Below are 19715 nucleotides of genomic sequence, written 5' to 3' on the forward strand. Positions count from 1 at the left end.
AATTGCAAATGTTGTCATGGCAGTGGAACAATATGACAATCTTCTGTCATGGGAGTTGAGTTAATAACCATTCTAACTATTAAGACAAAAATCTCAGGTATGATGGATGATTAATATACAGGCAAACCTCTATTAAGCGGACCCCATATTAAGCGGACACCCTCTATTAAGCGGACAGCAGTGCAAGTCCCATTTTTCTTTTCCCACATTTACTGTAAAAAATACCTATATTCAACGGACACCTCTATTAAGAGGACGCGGACACCTTAAACCTGTTTTTTATGGTCATTTCTATTGTTAGAAACCTGTATCAAATGGATACTGCAAAAACAATGCATGGTTTTTTTGTCCACTTTAAGTAGATCGGTCATTTAAGTTTGCCAACAAACTGATCTGTCACAGAAATGCAATATTTTGTTATTCGGGAACCTGTTTTCAGCGGACACCCTGTATTAAGCGGACACTAGCAAGAGTCCCAAGGCTGTCCACTTAAGAGCAGCTTCGCCTAAATATCAACTAGACTTGGAAATAGCGAAAAAATCGAATTTCTTCAAACTCGCCCAGAATGAAGCCCTACGGGCACTAGTTACAAAAATATCGTTTTAAGTTCGATAAATCAAAAATTATTTTTTTCTGCAATTTTTTCGTTTCGAAGCCCCAAATCGGCCAAAATCCATCGAAAATGAGCGGCATATTCAGAGGCTCGTAAACTCAAAAGCAAAAATCTTCATTACAAACTGATTGCACGTCGTATTTGTATTTCCTTTCTTGTCTATTTAGAGCTAAATAGATCGTGATTTGATTAGAACTTAAATATTTGACGAATTTTTTAAGTTAACGACCCAAGACAGCTTTACAAGAGGTCTACATTTAGCCTATTTTCAAATGCTAAAAAGGCGTTCTGGTACACGGCTTTTCCCGAAATGACTAGTTTGGTCTGAAAGAGCATTGTTTCTTCCTCAAATTACTGAAATAAAATTTTTGGGTAAATAAAATCGTGAGCGCTGAGATAGCGAACTAAATGCAGCACTTCGTCCTGAAAACGTGACCTTTGACCCAAGCGTAACGAAACCAATTACTGTAAGAAAACCCGGAAGAAAAGCAAACGTTCCGTTATTTTAAAACAATTTCTAGTGATATCTCTCCGAAACCATGATTGCAAGAAACTATTTCCAGATATGAAATCTTGCAGGGTCAAAGACGGAGCTAAAGGGCGCATTTTGACACAATAACTTTGTTTGCTGAGAATTGAATTGCAGTCAATTCCAGTGAAATTTGCAAACTTGACGTATGTTAGCCGATACTAACCTGAATATTTATATTAATAGAAGAGTCGTCTTCTTGGATTAACCTTCAAAAGAGGCTGGACCCAGATTTGGAAACCTCTAAAAGAAGAAATGTTTAATATTCCGTGACCTACCCGATGCTATAGATTCCATGCACATGCCAACCGCATGTTTGTCGTAAAACCAACTGAACTCCACTGACAGTTTCCATGGGCAACCCCAAAATAAACAATCCCCAAAAATGTAAAGTGAAATTGGCTGTCTTCATGGCTTTCGAACGTTAGAGTAGTGAACAAAGTCGACGCAAACAAATAAAATCAAGCACTTTTTAAAGGCAATAGAACTTGACTCTAGCTTCTAACTGTTCATGAAGACAGCCAATTTCACTTTACATTTTTGGGGATTGTTTATTTTGGGGTTGCCCATGGAAACTGTCAGTGGAGTTCAGTTGGTTTTACGACAAACATGCGGTTGGCATGTGCATGGAATCTATAGCATCGGGTAGGTCACGGAATATTAAACATTTCTTCTTTTAGAGGTTTCCAAATCTGGGTCCAGCCTCTTTTGAAGGTTAATCCAAGAAGACGACTCTTCTATTAATATAAATATTCAGGTATCGGCTAACATACGTCAAGTTTGCAAATTTCACTGGAATTGACTGCAATTCAATTCTCAGCAAACAAAGTTATTGTGTCAAAATGCGCCCTTTAGCTCCGTCTTTGACCCTGCAAGATTTCATATCTGGAAATAGTTTCTTGCAATCATGGTTTCGGAGAGATATCACTAGAAATTGTTTCAAAATAACGGAACGTTTGCTTTTCTTCCGGGTTTTCTTACAGTAATTGGTTTCGTTACGCTTGGGTCAAAGGTCACGTTTACAGGACGAAGTGCTGCATTTAGTTCGCTATCTCAGCGCTCACGATTTTATTTACCCAAAAATTTTATTTCAGTAATTTGAAGAAGAAACAATGCTCTTTCAGACCAAACTAGTCATTTCGGGAAAAGCCGTGTACCAGAACGCCTTTTTAGCATTTGAAAATAGGCTAAATGTAGACCTCTCGTAAAGCTGTCTTGGGTCGTTAACTTAAAAAATTCGTCAAATATTTAAGTTCTAATCAAATCACGATCTATTTAGCTCTAAATAGACAAGAAAGGAAATACAAATACGACGTGCAATCAGTTTGTAATGAAGATTTTTGCTTTTGAGTTTACGAGCCTCTGAATATGCCGCTCATTTTCGATAGATTTTGGCCGATTTGGGGCATCGAAACGAAAAAATTGCAGAAAAAAATAATTTTTGATTTATCGAACTTAAAACGATATTTTTGTAACTAGTGCCCGTAGGGCTTCATTCTGGGCGAGTTTGAAGAAATTCGATTTTTTCGCTATTTCCAAGTCTAGTTGATATTTAGGCGAAGCTGCTCTTAATACAGGTTTAACTGTATAAACAGCCTGGCCAAGATCTATATTTATTCCATTATTCAAGAAAAGTTTTCATCCAAATTTATAGAGCTTTGTATTGGGGACGCCGTGCTGGTGTCTCTTGGAAGGGCATCGGTATGGCGGTCGTGAAGTAACAGAAACATTTGTTAATACATACTCAAATTCTTTTTGATCTTAAAGACCACAGTGTTCCAGAACCCATAACTATTTATCCTCTGAACGGCGATTATACAACAATGGAAAAAGATGGTCGACAACCTCCGGGTAACCCTGGTAACAGTGTGTCTCTAGCAGATGGACCAGATGGCAAGGCCAATGGCTCTTATCAGTTCCACGGCAAAAAAGACAGCTACATTGAATTTCCCAACAATGCGGGAGGTTTGGACGCACAACACTCTATCACAATGTTATGTTGGGTGTATATCTCAAAGTCAATTTTCTCGGGTCCTCTGTTCATCTATTACAATAAAACCAATAGTGACAATTTTTTTGGTATGGTTATTAGTAACGCCAAGCTGGCTGCGTATTTCAAAGGAAAAGCCTTACTAGACATACAATCAGAAACACTGGGAACAAATCATTGGCATTATGTTGGAGCGTCGTACAATCATAAGACGAACGGACTAAGTCTGTGGATAAACGGAACAATAGTCGCGCAAAGGGAATTCGCCACTGAATGGACTCGTGCTACTGGATATAGGGCCGTAAGAATGGGCGCCATATTCCTCAAAAGGTGGCAAAAGACCTTGAAATTTAAGGGGCGAATTTCAGCCATGCAGGTTTATAACTTCTCTTTGACTGAACAACAGATCGAGGCCGTGAAATACGTTTCAGGTCGAGGTAAGAATATAAGTTGTAAAGTTAGTGTATATTAACGAACTTAATTAGCACATTCAATTGAAAATCAAACTTATTCTACCTTTTGCTTTAATAGCCAAAGTGACCAATAGATATGTTAGCATGACCATATTCAAGAAAAAAAAATGTTCAACGACAATACCTAGTGGAAGCTATTCAAGTCTTTTAATACTTATTCCTCTGGTATATTAAAGTAACACCAATACATGAAAAAAAAAAAAAAAAGAAATTGGTTGCTATTTACAAAAATAACTGAGGTACCACGCGTGCTCCCATTGGTCGATAGGTGTGTTTACATCTATGAGAAATAAGAGTATGGAAACGCGACTGTGACATTTTAGATTCTTAGTGCTTTTTCTGTGTCTACATAAACCGTTTTTAACACATGGAGTTTTAGAGAAATCTCGAAAGTTAAGCTAACCCTCGACTGCGACTCAAGTTTGCATCACTGTCTGAAATTCTCAGAACCACCACCCCCACTCCCAGCCCCGTCGTGTTTAGATGCGGCTACGTAAACACGGAAAAAAGTGCTCTATTGCTTAAAAGGAAACCGTGTTTGTAACTTAATTGAAACTGTACGTGGTTTTACTGAATTTAAACCCGTATATCACCTGATTCTAACTAGTTTCATGAGAGACAAAAAGTTTGAGATTTATTGCTTGAATACTTTTGAAAAGTCGGGCAAAAGAAATTTGCCACTGGCAGGACTCTTGCTACAGGATATAGAGCCGTAAGAATGGGCACCGTATTCCTTAGAAGTTGGAACAGGCTCCTCACATTTAAGGGGCGAATTCTCGCCATGCAGGTTTATAAAGTCTCTTTGACTAAGCAACAGATCGAGACCGTGAAATACGTTTCAGGTCAAGGTAGGAATATAAGTTGTAAATATAGTGAATATGCAATCGCTTTTTCGCTTTTTATCCCGTAAAATAATATTCGACCGCTTCACCGCACATTAGATAGCTGTGTGCAGTCACTTAATAGAGACATTTTAAGATGCCTAACGAAACTAGCGCAATATATTTAAAATGAAACATATGCTACAGTGCCAATTAATTTAATAGTCAAAGGGAACAATAGTAATGTATTCCAGTATAACATTCAGCGTAAATTTTATATGGTGGCTACTCAAGTCTCCCAATATTTATTCTCATTAGCAATTTCAACGGCATCATCGTCAATTACATCATCGTCATCGTCATCGTCAACGTCATCGTCATCAACAGCATTGTCGTCATCTGCAGTAGTATCTTTGCCATTATTACCATTACTGTCCTCGTCATTAGCCACAGCTTCGGTTGCCACAGAATCTTTACAGTCAGTATCATCATCATCATCATCATCATCATCATCATCACCATCATTGCCATCATCATTATCACCAGCATCACCAGCATCACCAGCATCACCGATACTGTCATCATCATTACCGTCATCATCACTACCACCACTACCACCACTACCACTACCATTATCATCATCATCATCATCATTATCATCATCATCATCATCATCATCAGCTTTATCAAATCTATCAACAACAAGCACGGCAACAACGATGCTAACCGAAGCAACTGCAGCATCTTTACCAATGGCAACATCATCTTTACCACTGTCAGCAACAACATCGCCCATGCTATCCCCAGAAGAGCCAGAAGAGCTAGTAAGTATTGTGAAGCTGTTAGTGAAAAAGTTGTCCGTCGTCAGTCAACTTCTTTATGGAGTCAAGAAGTTATCTAAAGTATGTACAATTTTCTGCACAAGAAAATGAGATCGTCAGCTAGTTAACCCAATAACTGTGAAAATTAAATTTTAAAATTAATGTCGTTATCCGTTTTACATTAAAAAGGAAATGAAATTTATTTAAAGTTTACGTTTTACCTGTGATAGTCGTTTGAAATGCCGGAAATATTTCCTTCTGCTTTATTTTTGCTTAAGTAAAATCAACCTAGACTTTTCATGGAGACAACTTTTACTTTTTTTTCCTAGACGAGACAATTCCTTTTGCAGTTGGACACAATCGATGTGCGAGAAAGTACTTCTCTACAGGTATCTAGTTTGTTAACTATCCTATCAAGCAAAATATACATATAAACGTAAATAAAATTATGAACTATATAATCTGTGTTAATTAAGTGCACATGGCCTGTTGACTTCTCATTATGAGACAATTAAAAGTAGTTCAGAATATTCTTTCCCTGTGTATTTCAGGAGGCTGTCAGTTTGTTCGAGAACATCACCGAACAATACAAAGAAATTTACAACAGTCAAGCAACAGCAGAACAAGAACAACGGAAGGAGCTTATCTTTCAGGCGGCAGTCGCCTTTGAGGAATTTCTCCAACGTTATGTCTATTATTACCTGAATATATCAAAGCCTGAAATAAATTACACAAACAGCAAACTCAGTGAGTGGACTGAGAAATATAATTGTGCATGCTTATGCAATCCTTATATAATGTCTTTGAGTCATACAACAAAATGGAAGCCATAGGTTTTTAATTCTCTCTAGTAACTCCTCAATTTAGGCATTACAAGAAGTGTCCTCCTTTTTTACTATTTTATAAGGTCGGACGGCTGTTACACTCATGAAACTTAACTGCTTTATTAAAGCGATTCAAAAAAAAATTAGTACTGCTATGTAGTACATTTATATTAAAGAAAATACTCGATAACCGATCAGACTCTGGCAAAAATCGTGGGCTGTAATATGACAACCTGCACAAAAACTTTAGAGATTAACTGATATCCATTTTCTGTCTTCTTACTCCACAGTTCTTCGTATTCAGAGAGTCTCCCATCAAAATGCGAGCGACTTTCATCTCGAGGGACAAAGAAGACAAAACGCCATCAAAGTTCCGTCACTTAACTTTGAAAACAATGGTTTGTGTAAACAAAGTTTTGGATGATAAATGCAATGTGATTTTTCAAACCTCATTGTCTTTCAAAAGTACAAACTCTTGTACCTTCCATTTTAGTTCACGATAATTTTTATTGGTAAACCCCAATCGCTTTTTGATTTCGCTATGTCATACTGTATCTTGATTGGCTATCTGGCTTGCTCCAGCCGCAAAATATACCTAGTAATGACATTTCGTAACATTCTTGAAATCTAATCCTATGTGAGTTAAATCTAGGGTCGCTGGTGGTTGGTATCCAATACAAGGATCTTCACGCGCGAACTATTTTTAACAAATCAACTCAACAACAATGGAACTGGAAATACTATATAAGTCATGGAACATTGCAAAAGAACTCTTTGTTGTTATTTTTGATTTGCTATTGTAGTTCCTTTTCAGCAGGTGCGTATTAAGCACATTTGATCGGGGCCCGTTAGGTCTAGAAAACTAGATAAGTTATCTATAGCCATTATACCTCACAGTTTGCCTGTTCGAAAAACGTTGCCGTGACGACACTGTCCCTTTCAGCTCTCGTATAATTTTAGAAAAAAAGGGGCGAGGGACACTTTTTAGCAGTCAGGGCAAGAGCAGACCCATACCAGCAGCTACATGTCAGCATGTTCGTGTATAACTGCGATGATCAATCATATCCTCATATCTTTTTCCGCAGTTCAAATATATGCTCCTTCATATATTTACTTTTATTCTTCACCATCTACAAGTAAATTACAAACTCACAATGTGACCAGCTGCCAGTTGGCTTTATAGCTTAGTTGGTAGAGCACTGCACCGGTATTGTAGAGGCCACGGTTTCGAATCCGGTTTAGCCCTGAATTGTTTTCAGGCTTTAATTTCACAACTTCTTAAGTTGTGTGTACAACTACGATGATCAATCATATCCTCATGTTCACATGTTATTTAGGCGAATCAACACCGTGATAATGGCAGCTATAGTGTCTACCAAGACTCCTAACACACAACAGTTGCAGCAAAACGTCATTCTAAAGTTCAGGAACCTAAAGGTAACAAAAATAAAACAATTAAGCTTTATTTCTTTGATTTTATTGGGATTAAACGTAACAGTCAATACATCTCTTTCCAGGCCTTAAAAGGAAAGAGACAATGTGTTTTTTGGAGCGGCTTTAGCCCAAAAAAGTAAGTCTCCGTCTTGTTAATTTTTTATTGCACTTTGTAACAATTTACGTGCTGGTTTTGGTGTTAATAATAATAATAATCGAATATTTCCTGAGGATAACCCTTCAGTACAAAGTACTGTTATCAACGGGGTCCTGCTAAGAATTAAAAACTAATAAACAAGAATTATTAAGATATATAAAATAAGATACATGTTAAAAACCGTTAAAAATACAATAGAAATTACAAGTAATAATCGTCTAAGGCTTTCCTAAATAAAACACTAGAATTAATTTTTTTTTAAACTTAAAGGCAATGAATTAAAAATCGAGGCACCTAAAAAATAAAAGCTACGGCGCGCAAAATCCAATCTGACTTTTGGTAGTTTTGCAGTTTTCCCATTGTTGCGAGTGTTTAAAGCGTTATGATGTAATCGGTGAAAATAGTCTTTAAATGGAAAGCATGCAGTTCCATTAAGGCAGTCAAATACAAAGCAGCACGTTCTTTTTTGTAAAAAGTTATCAACAGTTAAAAATCGAAGATCACAGTTCTGCGAACTGCATTTTGGGGAAATGATTTCGAGGCTTCGGGTCTCAATGGAGCGGATCATGCGTTTGCGGGACTCTGACCATCCAAGACTAGTATAGCCGCAATACGTAAATATTGGCATAATCGTCGATTGGTAAATTCGTTGGGCAGTAAAAGTATCAATACTGGAACGGATGCGCCGTAAGAGGTTCACTCTCCCTGCTGCCTTCTTGTAAATTTTTTGAAAATGAGTTTCAAAATTAAGTGTCGGGTCCAGATGCACGCCGAGGTACTTATAACACGTAGTGGTGTTGATGGGAAAACCGTTGACTGAGAGCTTGACTTGACAGCCTTGAAACAGATTCAACCGCTTACCGGTACCAAACAGCATCACCTCAGATTTTCCTTTCTTCAGATTAAAAATAAGTTCATTATCACGAAACCAGTCCTGTGAAAGGCTGCTTTGTATCGCATCGATATCACTTGAGGATGTAAAAATCACCGTATCGTCAGCGTAAGTGATAATCTTACAACGACGAAGCGGACTATGCACATCATTAAAGAAGATGAGAAAAATGAGGGGCCCAAGAATACTTCCTTGAGGAACTCCAGTGTTAATTAACTCCAGTGTTGGCACTTCTGAACAGTTCCTAATCTGCAGGTAATGTCGGAAGTGATTACGTCATAAGGTTAGCAACGGGAGCTCAGCAGCCAATTTGCAGGTCGATCAATTCTACTTTCCGTCTTAATTAGGAACATAGTTGTGGTTAAAATCAGCTCTATACATATCCCTGTTTAAATGAACAAAATTGTCCCGTTTCAGTCCAGACGGGTGGTCAGAGGAAGGATGCCATGTTGTGAAATCGAAGAGCAGCTCAGTACAAACAGAATGCAGCTGTAATCATTTGACTCACTTCGCTGTTTTCTACTATTATCGTCCCAGTAACAGCCTTGAGGTAATGATAACTGTAGTCGACGTCTAAATCTTTCCTTCCGATGTCACATGTCTTGTGGGACGTTAAAGAACGCATGACACTGTTCGAAAAGAGTAGGGGACGTAGAACCCGGTGTCATGGTCTATCTGACTTGTGCCGGTCATTGGTCTGGGGTGGGTAAGGTGAGATTATACATGGACTGAAGTGGCTGCAAAGTGCGCCTTCATATGCTGACGTCCGATCTCACGTCTCTGGTTCCTCCGCAATTGAGCCTCTGGCTGCAAGGGAGGAAATTGGCAGCAACTATCTATCTATCTATCTCAATAAATTGAAGTGTGTTAAAATCTACGAGTTCGACATGGAATTTTGAGTTCAAGTAGGAGATTGGAGTTTCAAGTAGAACTTTGAGTTGCATTAAGAGTACTTTTTTTTAGTTCCCTTATCGTTTATACCCCTATACATATGGGTTATTGACCCAAGCGTGAGGTCAAGGTGACTGGATCTGGGTTCAGTTCTCTTTTGCGAGTTTAAAGTCGCAAAAAAGAGCGAGGCCAATATCCGGCCAACTTGACCGAACAACCTTGGTCAATAAAGGATTTATTATACAATAATTGTTGCTTTCGGGGAAATTATTCCTGCGGAACACAGCGGGTAGTCACGAGCGGGCAAGACAGCGCCATCTTACCGCCTGACCATGGGTAGCCAATCATCGCGTAGTATTTGGTTCATCTTGCCCGCTCACGAAGCAAGCCATTTAACAAAATTACCTTACCCATAACCATTTCCAGACTAACCGGGTTGGCCATGACGATAAGGCTAAAACGATGCCATTGAGGCTGAAAATTATAACTTGACGTGCTCAAAAACGCAATTCGTGAACTGCAGTGCAGTCAAGTGAAATAATCAGTGTAAAATTATCAACTCGTCAGTGTTAACGTTGTTTGTTTTCTGTCCCCTATCTCATTTATAAACGAGGTAACAAAGACAGATGAAAGGATCAGGAAAATCACTTGCATAGGCTTGAGTTTCTCTATCACTGGAATAATTCTCACGATAGTGTCTTATGTTTATTTCACGTAAGTAATAAAATTGCCTAATTTCAGTACAGATTTTTTTTTATTTAAACACTTCTCACACAGTTTACAGAGCTTCCACTACTTACAATGCTCACACAACAGTACTACACTATTAACATTACCTAAAAAGAGATGTACTACAAATATAAGACTGCACCACTTATATACTTTACTTACACTATTTATATTATGGTAGCAATAATCATTATGTTTTATTATGCAATAAAATTAACAGATAGGAGCAAGACTACGGCTGGCTTAAGGTTACAGTACACCTTCAGGTCGGCAATTTTCTTCAAATTTGGATTTTTGGGTCAAAGTAGTGGTTGAGGAATAATCTCTAGTTCTGAAAAAAAAAGTTTGAAAAAGACTAAATATTGGCGGAGAAATGGCGTTTTACGTTTACGCCGGAAGTAAAAGTTTACCTCTTGATTGACAGCCCTATGGCGCGTAAGCAATCAACCGAGACGATTTTCGCGGAAATTACCTGTACGGATTTCACGATATTGACTACTCAGTTGATCAGCATTGTCGTTCTGAATACCAAGCATTTTTGGTATTAAGTTTAATTCTATTAAGTTATGAATAAACATAGACCACGTTAAAAACATGGACCAGTTCGAAAAAGAGAAAACAGCGAAGAACGAATGAAAATACATCCATGAGTGAAGAAGCGGAAGTTCGCCACGCGGGTGAACTTAGCTATCGTATAAGGCGAGCTAAAAAATCGAGGTAAGAGAAAACAAAGGTTCTGTAAAAATTTGGGAACTTGACAGCAATAACAGGGATGCTGATAGAGACTCCAATGAATCCGATATCGACGAATCGTTGGACGCATTGAGACCCATTGAAATATTATCCATGCACAGTTGACCACGCACAGTTGCTCCGCCGCACTTTCTTTTATTTGTTTTCATTGCCCAGCCACTTTAGCGTTGGTATCCTTTTTCGTCTTCCCCATTTTGCCAGAGTAATCAGCTTCAAGAAAAACCGAGCTACAGCTCCACCTTCGGCGCCTTGAGCGCATTGCGAAACAGAAGGGTTTTTTGGAGATTCGCGCAAAAATTTCACCAGGAGGTTAAAGGTGGTAAACTTTCCCTGCACTGATTGGCTCAGTTATCTGAGAACTCAGTTGAAGGCGTTGGTGGGCGGAGTTTGTTTGCGAGGCAGAAGATTTTTCTTAGCACTGTTTTCTGGAATAGATTTTTTTGTCGAAGCAGACACTTTAAAGAGTTATAACTCAAAAGGAATTTGTTCAGTTGCCCTCAAATTTGGACAGTAGCTAGTTTACCATGTAAACTACAATAACATGTCTGCGAATTATTAATTTCGAAATAGTTTTTCTTCGAGAGCGATTTGTGTACTATCACTCTATATTTTTTCAATCCTATTTCGAAAATGTTCTGTAACTTTTTACTACAATTGAATATGGCAAAACACAGACACGTTTTTTAAGCGCTTTGGGCCCTGAAACCGAGGAAAAAATGAAATTGCGATAAACAAAATTCGCCTTGACTTGTAGCTTTCGAAAAGTGATTCGGACGCTCCATTTAGTGCCCGTGAAAGATTCGACAATTCATTTCATTTCAAAATTCTTAGTATAGTTTGATAGCCAGCTCTATAGGCTTTAATTTGATATAGAAGTTTAGGTATCTACCGCTTAAACTACACGCGCTACATCGCTTGCACGCGAGACACCCCTAAAGGTATACGGTAACCTTAAAGAAAAGAGTTACAATAAGAAAGAGTGAAAAGAAAAGGACCAAGCGGAGTGAAACTAATTTTATAGATGCTGATAATGAATTTTTGATTTTTGGTGAGACAGTTTTTCGACATTTTACGACATAGTTAAATAACTAATTACAGAAACAATTATAAAGTGTGTAAACCCCTGGCGTAAGGCCCAAGTTGTCTCCAAGTCTTCAAGAAACGTTGGATTTCATTTCTTTTTTAATATTATATTTTGTTCTTTCATTTAATATATGTTCTTTTACTATTTTTACCAGCGATGTTCATCAGCCTTACTCTCAAATAAGAATGAGTCTTCATGGATCTCTCGGAACAGGACAAGTAATCTTTCTTGCCGGAATTTATGTCACAGGAAACACGGTAAGGGGTTTTTCGAGACTTGCAGAATCTATTTGTTGTGGCTTTTGCACGGTGTTGCACAACAGGCAAAGACAAAGTTTGCATACGAGCCAAGTGGCCCATAAGGCCGGAGCTTATCCCGGTTTCTCTAGCATGACGCGACTAGATTGCAACTCAGAGGGTTCTTCAAGTCTGCTTTGGCCGCGCGGGTATTCTGCTAGAACACGCACGCTTACGAGTTTCCAGTACCCCTTGTCAAACCCAACAGTTAAATGTGATAACCACGACTGGCCTAAAATTTAAATCCATTTCCAGCAGTAGTGAATAGCGCCTGTTGGGGCAGTAACCAATCAGGAGCCAGGGATCGTACCACGTGACCAAGTTTTTCCCATACATTCTCTTAAATTGTAAAATCCAAGATGGCGCCCTGGTGTGCAAAAAATGGCGTCCATGCCCAAATAAGGAGAACATGAGATCGAGGTTGTCACGTGCATGCCCAAATAAGGAGAACATGAGATCGAGGTTGTCACGTGCATGAAATCGAGGTTCGTATGGGAATAAAAGGGTTTGCGTGAGTGTGGAGTGAGTATTGTTGTTTTGAGATCGGCGACAAGAAGATGTCTTCAGAGGAGAGCAAGACGAAGGTGGATGAGGTTCCTGAGGAGGAGTTAATAGACGACATGACGAGAGAAGAATTTGCGGCGAAAGTGATGGATGCCGTTCATGATGGTATTCTTGGAAAGATAATGAAAAACGCCGTTTCTCACGCCATGGATGTCGTTCTGAGGAAAGAAATTGTGAAGCTGGCGGATGAGGTGCTGAGGTTCAGAAAACTCCTGGCTGAGAAGATGCATGCAGACCAGTCCATCTCGTTTAAAGACCCCGTGTGTTTGGAGAAGTTGCCGGATGGAATGAGTGGAAGAGCAGTTGGGCTAACAGAGAAGAGTTAGCGTACCGAGCATTTATCAAACAAATTGTAAAATCACCACCACCACCAGAATCAGAGGAGTGAAAAAACATTTTTATTCATGCCTGTAACACTAATAAAGATCCTTTAACGAGAGAATGTACATGGTTTGTTGCGTGATTTTTTGCATCATCCTGATTGCTTGCACGTCATTGGTTCCCAGGTGTACTAGGGATAGCATCATGGTCTGCGGGGTGAGAAATTCTCCGTGAAAGCCTGAGGAGGATTCGAACACGCGTCCGAAGGGCCAGACTTTGGAGAGGTCTCTTCGCATGTACCAGGGGTAGGGAAAGTGTTGGGTGAGGAAAAGGAGCATGACATCTTCGTCGGGGTGGGGTTCGTCCAAACAGATTTTACAGGCCAGGGGTCTCTGAAAAGAAAAAAAGAATTTTTAATGCCCCGACCAGGAATCGAACCTGGGTCTTTGAGTCCACAACTCAACGTCTTGACCATTAGACCATCGAAGCGCTTACCTCTTTAGGACTTGGTTTTGGGGTTGTCATCGGGAGGCAGTCCGAAATTCACCGCTTTACAATGAGGGCAGAGTCTTTCGGAGGGTTTCAACCACCAGGTGTGGAGGGCTTTACAGGTTCCGTGAAAGAATTGGTCGCAACAGGGTGTCAGGAAGTAGTCGCTGATACTGTGATTAGGGGTGAATCCTTCCTTACACCATATACATTGGGGGTTGGGAAATCGAGACATGGAGTCTGAAAAATAGAGCAAAAAAACAATTTTTTATTGGACGCACTACTTAAATTGACAGTGTGGGACGTGTGCACGGTCCTATTGACCGGCGCCCTCTTTTTCTTCGGGATAACAATCAATGAATGATTTCACGTGATTGACACGTGACAGGGCCTGGTTGTAACCGTTTCCCAGGAAGACGGGTTCGTAACATTCGGTTTCTGCGTTGTAGTACATGCCATAGATGGCCCCGCAACAGGTGGCGTAGACGCACCCTAGTCCCCATTCTTTTCTGAGTGGTCCCGAGATCGCGCGTACGAATTTGGTGTGGGTTCCATTTCTGCTTAATTCTAGGATGGGTTGGCGGCAGCAGGGTCTCAGCTGTTTGCACACGTGGCAATGGAGGGGTTGTTCCATGTCTAGAATTGAAGCAGTTGATGGTAAGTGTCGCGTACAAAGTCTACGTGGACGACTAAATCATTGATCTCGTCCTCGTCAAGGGTCCCTAGCCTCTCCTCCAGGAATAAAAGATCTAGTTCGTCTAGGGCCACCCGGATAAAATCTAAAAGTTGTTCTAAGTCTATGTACAAGGGTGTCCCTTCATCTTCGTCCTTCATCCACTCTCTCACCCGCTTTTCCCTGGTGGTCAACTCTATGTTACACTGCTCTAATAGTTCCATACTCACTCACTCGGTACTTCGAGAAGCCACAGCAAGGAGAGTATCCACAGTCTTCTGTAGTGGGCGCTCATACAAGTTGAAAAAAACTCAGAGTGAAAAGTGAACGGTCCAACTCGATTTTTTATACACACGGTATAATGGTGTCCAGTCTCCTACCGTGAGTGGGTGTGGTAGGGGATACCCCCCTATCCCCTGGATCGGGGTAACACGTGACTTGGTCTTGTTCTGTGATTGGCTGGACGGATCTTCATAAAGCGAATCCGCGCCGCCCCCGATCTTCACTCTGAGTTTTGAACTTGTATTGAGCGCAGCCATGGCCTTGAGGGAGATTGGACTACAAAACCATGTACCGAGAAAGCCCGAGGTGACGTATGAGGAAGCCATTGACCAAATGGAGGCACCCTGGACCCGATTCTATGAGGATATGAATTTTCCCATCCGGGATTTGTTGTCGGGTCGACGCTGGTTGATACAGCTTAAAGACTCTAGCCAGCTGGAAGTGATGTTACATCAGACCCTGTTCTTCATGGACGAGCATAGAGAGAACTGGACCCGAAGTCAGAGCAGGTACCGTAGAATCGAGAAGTGTTTCGGGAGAACTTTGTTCAACTCGATCCTGACCATTAGAAGGAACCTTGTATGGGACGTGAAGGTGAAGCCGCCCGTGGACCGGATCACGTATCACAGACTGATGTTGTGCTACGGTTTCGAACCGTTTCAGTCCACGTGGACTAAGAGACAAAAGAAGACAGCGAGACGCTATGTCCTCACAATTGACTTTTATTACAGTACTTTTAACAAATGTACTCAAGTAACGATCCGATCGATGATCGACGCGGAGGATAGATTACCCAACATGTAAATAGTGTGAAATAAAAAATCGGAGTGTGTTTTTTACAAAAAACTGTGTCTGTCGTTTTCTTAGTTTGGGTCCTGTCCATTGATCAGTACGGCTTCGGCGACTCCTCGCGGGTATTCGTCGATCCATTGAAAGAACTTGCAGGTGCGCTTGGGACACTTGAGATAGAGCCTGTCTGGGTTGGACTGAGAGTGGGAGGTGGCTAAGACCAGGGATTTGCTGCATAGACATCGGAAACGGGCTGGGTCGATGTTCCTGTAGCAGGGGTGGGTCTGTTCTTCGACGCGTCTCAGGTAGGTGCCCACCTCTTTGGCGCCACAGGTCACATAACACTTGGTGTAGAATCTGGAAGAGGGGCATCGGTAATACTCCCAGGTACTACCGTCTGGGGTTCGCACGCTTCCATATTCCATGGGTACCATACAACGCGGGCAGGTGGGATCTTGTGGTTTCAGTTGGTTCAGGAACTGATCGGGGTCGAATTCCTCCAACACTTGGACTTCGGTGGATTCTCCTCGGTCGTCCACTTCAGGTGGTAATTCTACGAGGTTGTCTTTCTTGAATTTGCCGAGTCCCAGGGGTTCCAGGACTTGCAGGACTTGCATGGTTCGAGGCGGTGAGTCTCTTATCACGGTCATGCATCCGCCTTGACTGGCAGGTAGTTTTGAGTCTGTGAAGATAGAGATTGAGTTAGTATCCCAACAAGGTGTTTTCCCGTCGCATGGTTTCCAGGATGTGGGTGGTTTTTCGCACGTTTTTGGGGGTCAGTCTTTGCCTTCGCTTGTGATGGTTACTTTTCATTCGGCTTTTGACTTCTTGGCGTTGGATCGAAAAGGCGCTCCATGGTTGCGAGAAGCCTTTGAGAGGGACGGTGGTCCAACTGACCGAGTCCGGGGTGATCTCTTTGAAGAGGACGCGTTCGTTGAAACGGAGTCTGGTACGAGGTTTTTTGAATAACCATCTATCTAAAGTGGATTGTAGTTGTTTACCTCCTACTTCTCCTTCCACTCTCTGGGGCAAGAGCAGTTTCAGTTTCTTACGCGCCTCCTTCTTTTTGGACGATTTTTTCTTTTTCCTGACGGGTTCGACGTGTGAATCCATGACGCCTGATGAGAAAAAGTGACTCGTGATGGAATGCGTGGTTCGACTTTATGGGCGTTTTTGACGACCAATCGTATTCGGGTGGTGTGATGGGATCATGTGACGGTCTTCGTTGCGATTGGTGGGATCTGAAAAGGAGCACGTGATCCGGGAAAGTACGGAGTGAAAAGTGGATCCACGGCGCGGGTATAAAAGGAGCCCGTTGGACGCAGCGAATCATTCTCGACTTGCTCTTGACGCGGTGATGACCTATAGGATTTTGACTGACAAGGACTTTGAAGAGATCCTTGAAGATCTGAGACAGCAGCTGAATCGAGCTTCTGACGTTTTGGATACAATCGAAAAAGAAGGCGAAAGACCGTTACATGGGAAGATAATTGACTTGGAGTTACGTCTTGTCTCCCCTTTGTACTATAGGCTCCAGAGGCACTTGATTGACTGGTGTGACCGTAGTTGCTATCCTCATTTTTCGGGCTTGGAGATCACGAAGCGAGCGGATCGAGAAGGAAAGAAGTTTAACGAGTTTGTCTGAGGGTGGGTTTCAAGATGACTTACTATAGCAACTCGAACCAGATTCGGGACCTCGTGGAGCAGATCGTGGATCAGAAGGTACACACTTTAAGAGATCTCGATGCCATTCCGGATGCCAGAGTGGACCTGTACATTTTTGACAATCTCTTTGAACCGTTAGGTCAAATACCCGATAGTCTGTGGTCTTTTGATCTCATGATGAGACGTCGTCCTGACTGGGGTGGTACGATTTTGGAGATGATGAAGAAGAACGAACATGTGTTTTTGTTCTGTGGTGAGTGGTGTCGCGTGATGTACAGAAGTGGTAGCGGTCAATTCAAATTCGTTCATTGTCGGGATCCCACCCTGGACACCGAGCGTGCCTGTTTGATCGCCACGGATAACCTCACGTACATGATGAGCGATGCCATCCGTGATCTGTTTGAACCCTTGCGGTTCGCTCGCGACCTATCACGACGGGTGTTGGAGAACGACAAGAGTCCCAGGGTGGAGGAGATACTGAATTTCAACAGGTGCGCTCACAAGGAAACGTGTCTGAAGTTGGAAGAGTTGATCTACGATATCATGCGTCAGCGTGATCAGTGGAAGGATCGGTTTTTCTTCCGCGCCCTCGAAGCCGATGAGGATGACCTGTGTGGTGAGTGTAGAGAGAGTATGCGTCAAGCATTCTATGTGAAGGGGAACGAGGAGGAAGCCCTGAAGTGGAGACCCGGTAAATGTGATTGGAGAAATTGTAAATATTATGCCATGGATACCTTTGAGGAAGACTGTGATAATGAGTATGGTCAAGAATGTAAGAACACGGAATATGTTCAGTACTTTTCAGATTCGGACTAGGTCTTTCTTGCCTTCTTTTTCGTTTTTAACCAATCGGAGTCGTTTTTTCGTAAGAACCAATCAGGCACGACGTTTTTGTACATATCAGAAAGTGTGAATAAAAAATTGGGTTCAAATCGTTATGTCTCATACCTTGAGTTGGTTGATCTCGAGAGTGTGTGCGACCATGGCCGATCGATGGAGTTGGACCACTTTGTGTTCCAAGTGCGATAGAGTCTACGAGCGATACGGTAAGAGTGAACCCATCCCGTACGACTTCTGTGATTCGCCCTTGGAGGTGTTTGACTATACCGACGTCGAACCCAACGTGATGCGTTTTGTGGTTTATATCTTGTGGTTGAAACGGCAACCCGATTCATTTAAGAAGTATCTGGAGGTACGTGAGCAGCGTTTCGAGTTGTGGAGACAGTGCATTTACAAACTTTATCGACTATGAAGAAAGGTCAAAAGAAGAAGCAAAAGCCGCTTTCGACCGGGACGTTACTGGGACGGTATCGGGATCCTTCTAGACCCGGTAGTCTGGGCGGTCTGACGCGATTCGCCCAGGCCAATAAGATCTCGGTACGACGCGCTCGAGAGGTCCTGCAACGGGATTTGGGGTACACGTTGCACAAACCCAGACGTCGTCGGTTTCCCACGGTCCCGGTGGTGGTGTTCGGCATCGACGAGCAGTGGACGGCCGACCTGATCGAGGTGATCAATATTTCGAGGTACAATCGAGGGTATCGTTATCTCTTGACGGTGGTGGACGTGTTTTCCAAGCACGCCTGGGTCCAGCCCTTGAAGAGCAAGACGGGTAAAGCGGTGACGGAAGCCATGGCCAAGATCCTGAAAGGAGGTAGAAAACCCATCAATCTCCAGACGGACGACGGGAAGGAATTCTACAACAAGACGTTTCAGGATTTGATGAAGCAGAAAGGCATTCATCATTTTTCGACGCGCGGGGATACGAAATCCAGTGTGGTGGAACGGTTCAATCGGACCCTGAAAGAACGTATGTACCGGTACTTCACCGTGAAGAATACGATGACGTATGTACCCGTGTTACAAGATTTGGTCCGAGGGTACAATCGATCGTATCATCGCAGTATCAAGATGGCTCCCGATCAAGTGACTTTAGCTAATAGCGAGGACGTGTGGGAGACTCTTTACGGAAAAAAGAAAAAAGGGAAAAAATCGAGACGACCTCCACTGAAAGTCGGGGATCGTGTGAGACTGAACAAGAAGTTCCGTCAGTTCAAGAAAGGGTATTTACCCGGTTGGACCGAAGAGGTGTTCGTGATACGTAGGGTGCGTCCTGGGAAGGTCACCACGTACAAGGTGGAAGAATGGGACGGCACGGTGGTCGAGGGTACGTTTTACGCGCAGGATTTGCAAAAGGTGAACGTGAAAGACGACGATCTGTTCCGCATCGACAAGATCGTCAAAAGGAAAGGGGATAAAGTCTTGGTGCGATGGAAAGGTTGGCCAGTCAAGTACGACAGTTGGGTGGATAAAAAGGGACTGTACGTGACCCAAAAGCCCAAGACGAAAAAATGAAGGACTTTTACGTGCAGTTGTTGAGCAATGCCAGCACGAGCGAGTTCACGGACAACAAGGCCAACAGTTTCAAGAATCGTCTGCCGTATCCGCTCCTGTTTGAATCCGACAAGGAATGGAAAGTGGGCTTGGCGAGCGTGTCTCACCCGATTCCTCCGTCACGACCGCATCAAGTACCCGTCCCTCAAGCGCACGACTTTGACGACGGCGATTATTTGTTCGGTTTGGATTGGACTATTGAAACGTTCAGGTTGCAAGACGATGGTTTTA

General features: G+C 42.0%; 3 protein-coding genes and 1 non-coding gene across 4 annotated transcripts in view; 3 read left to right on the top strand and 1 right to left on the bottom strand.

Moving 5' to 3' along the window:
* Nucleotides 1-123: 123 nt before the first annotated feature.
* LOC145494482 (uncharacterized) lies at nt 124-3604 on the top strand. The gene is made up of 2 exons (XM_081473952.1): nt 124-483; nt 2705-3604. Exon 2 carries the CDS (start codon nt 2966-2968, stop codon nt 3602-3604), a length of 639 nt encoding a protein of 212 aa, XP_081330078.1. The 5' UTR covers nt 124-483; nt 2705-2965.
* Nucleotides 3605-7305: 3701 nt separating this feature from the next.
* Nucleotides 7306-19715, top strand: part of LOC145494471 (adhesion G protein-coupled receptor L4-like) — a 35986-nt gene continuing 23576 nt past the window's right edge. Inside the window, exons 1-5 of the mRNA XM_081473942.1 lie at nt 7306-7508; nt 7589-7641; nt 8972-9104; nt 10059-10159; nt 12166-12268. Coding sequence (XP_081330068.1) covers nt 7398-7508; nt 7589-7641; nt 8972-9104; nt 10059-10159; nt 12166-12268 — 501 coding nt within the window. The 5' untranslated portion in view covers nt 7306-7397. The remainder of the gene's footprint in view (nt 7509-7588; nt 7642-8971; nt 9105-10058; nt 10160-12165; nt 12269-19715) is intronic.
* Nucleotides 13610-13681, bottom strand: Trnah-gug (transfer RNA histidin (anticodon GUG)). The gene has a single exon. It is a non-coding gene; the product is annotated as a tRNA-His (tRNA).
* LOC145494474 (uncharacterized) lies at nt 16989-18323 on the top strand. The gene has a single exon (XM_081473945.1). It carries the CDS (start codon nt 17085-17087, stop codon nt 17904-17906), a length of 822 nt encoding a protein of 273 aa, XP_081330071.1. The 5' UTR covers nt 16989-17084; the 3' UTR covers nt 17907-18323.

Source organism: Orbicella franksi, chromosome 8, assembly GCF_964199315.1.
Source record: "Orbicella franksi chromosome 8, jaOrbFran1.1, whole genome shotgun sequence".
In the NCBI taxonomy this organism is placed as follows: Eukaryota; Metazoa; Cnidaria; class Anthozoa; order Scleractinia; family Merulinidae; genus Orbicella; species Orbicella franksi.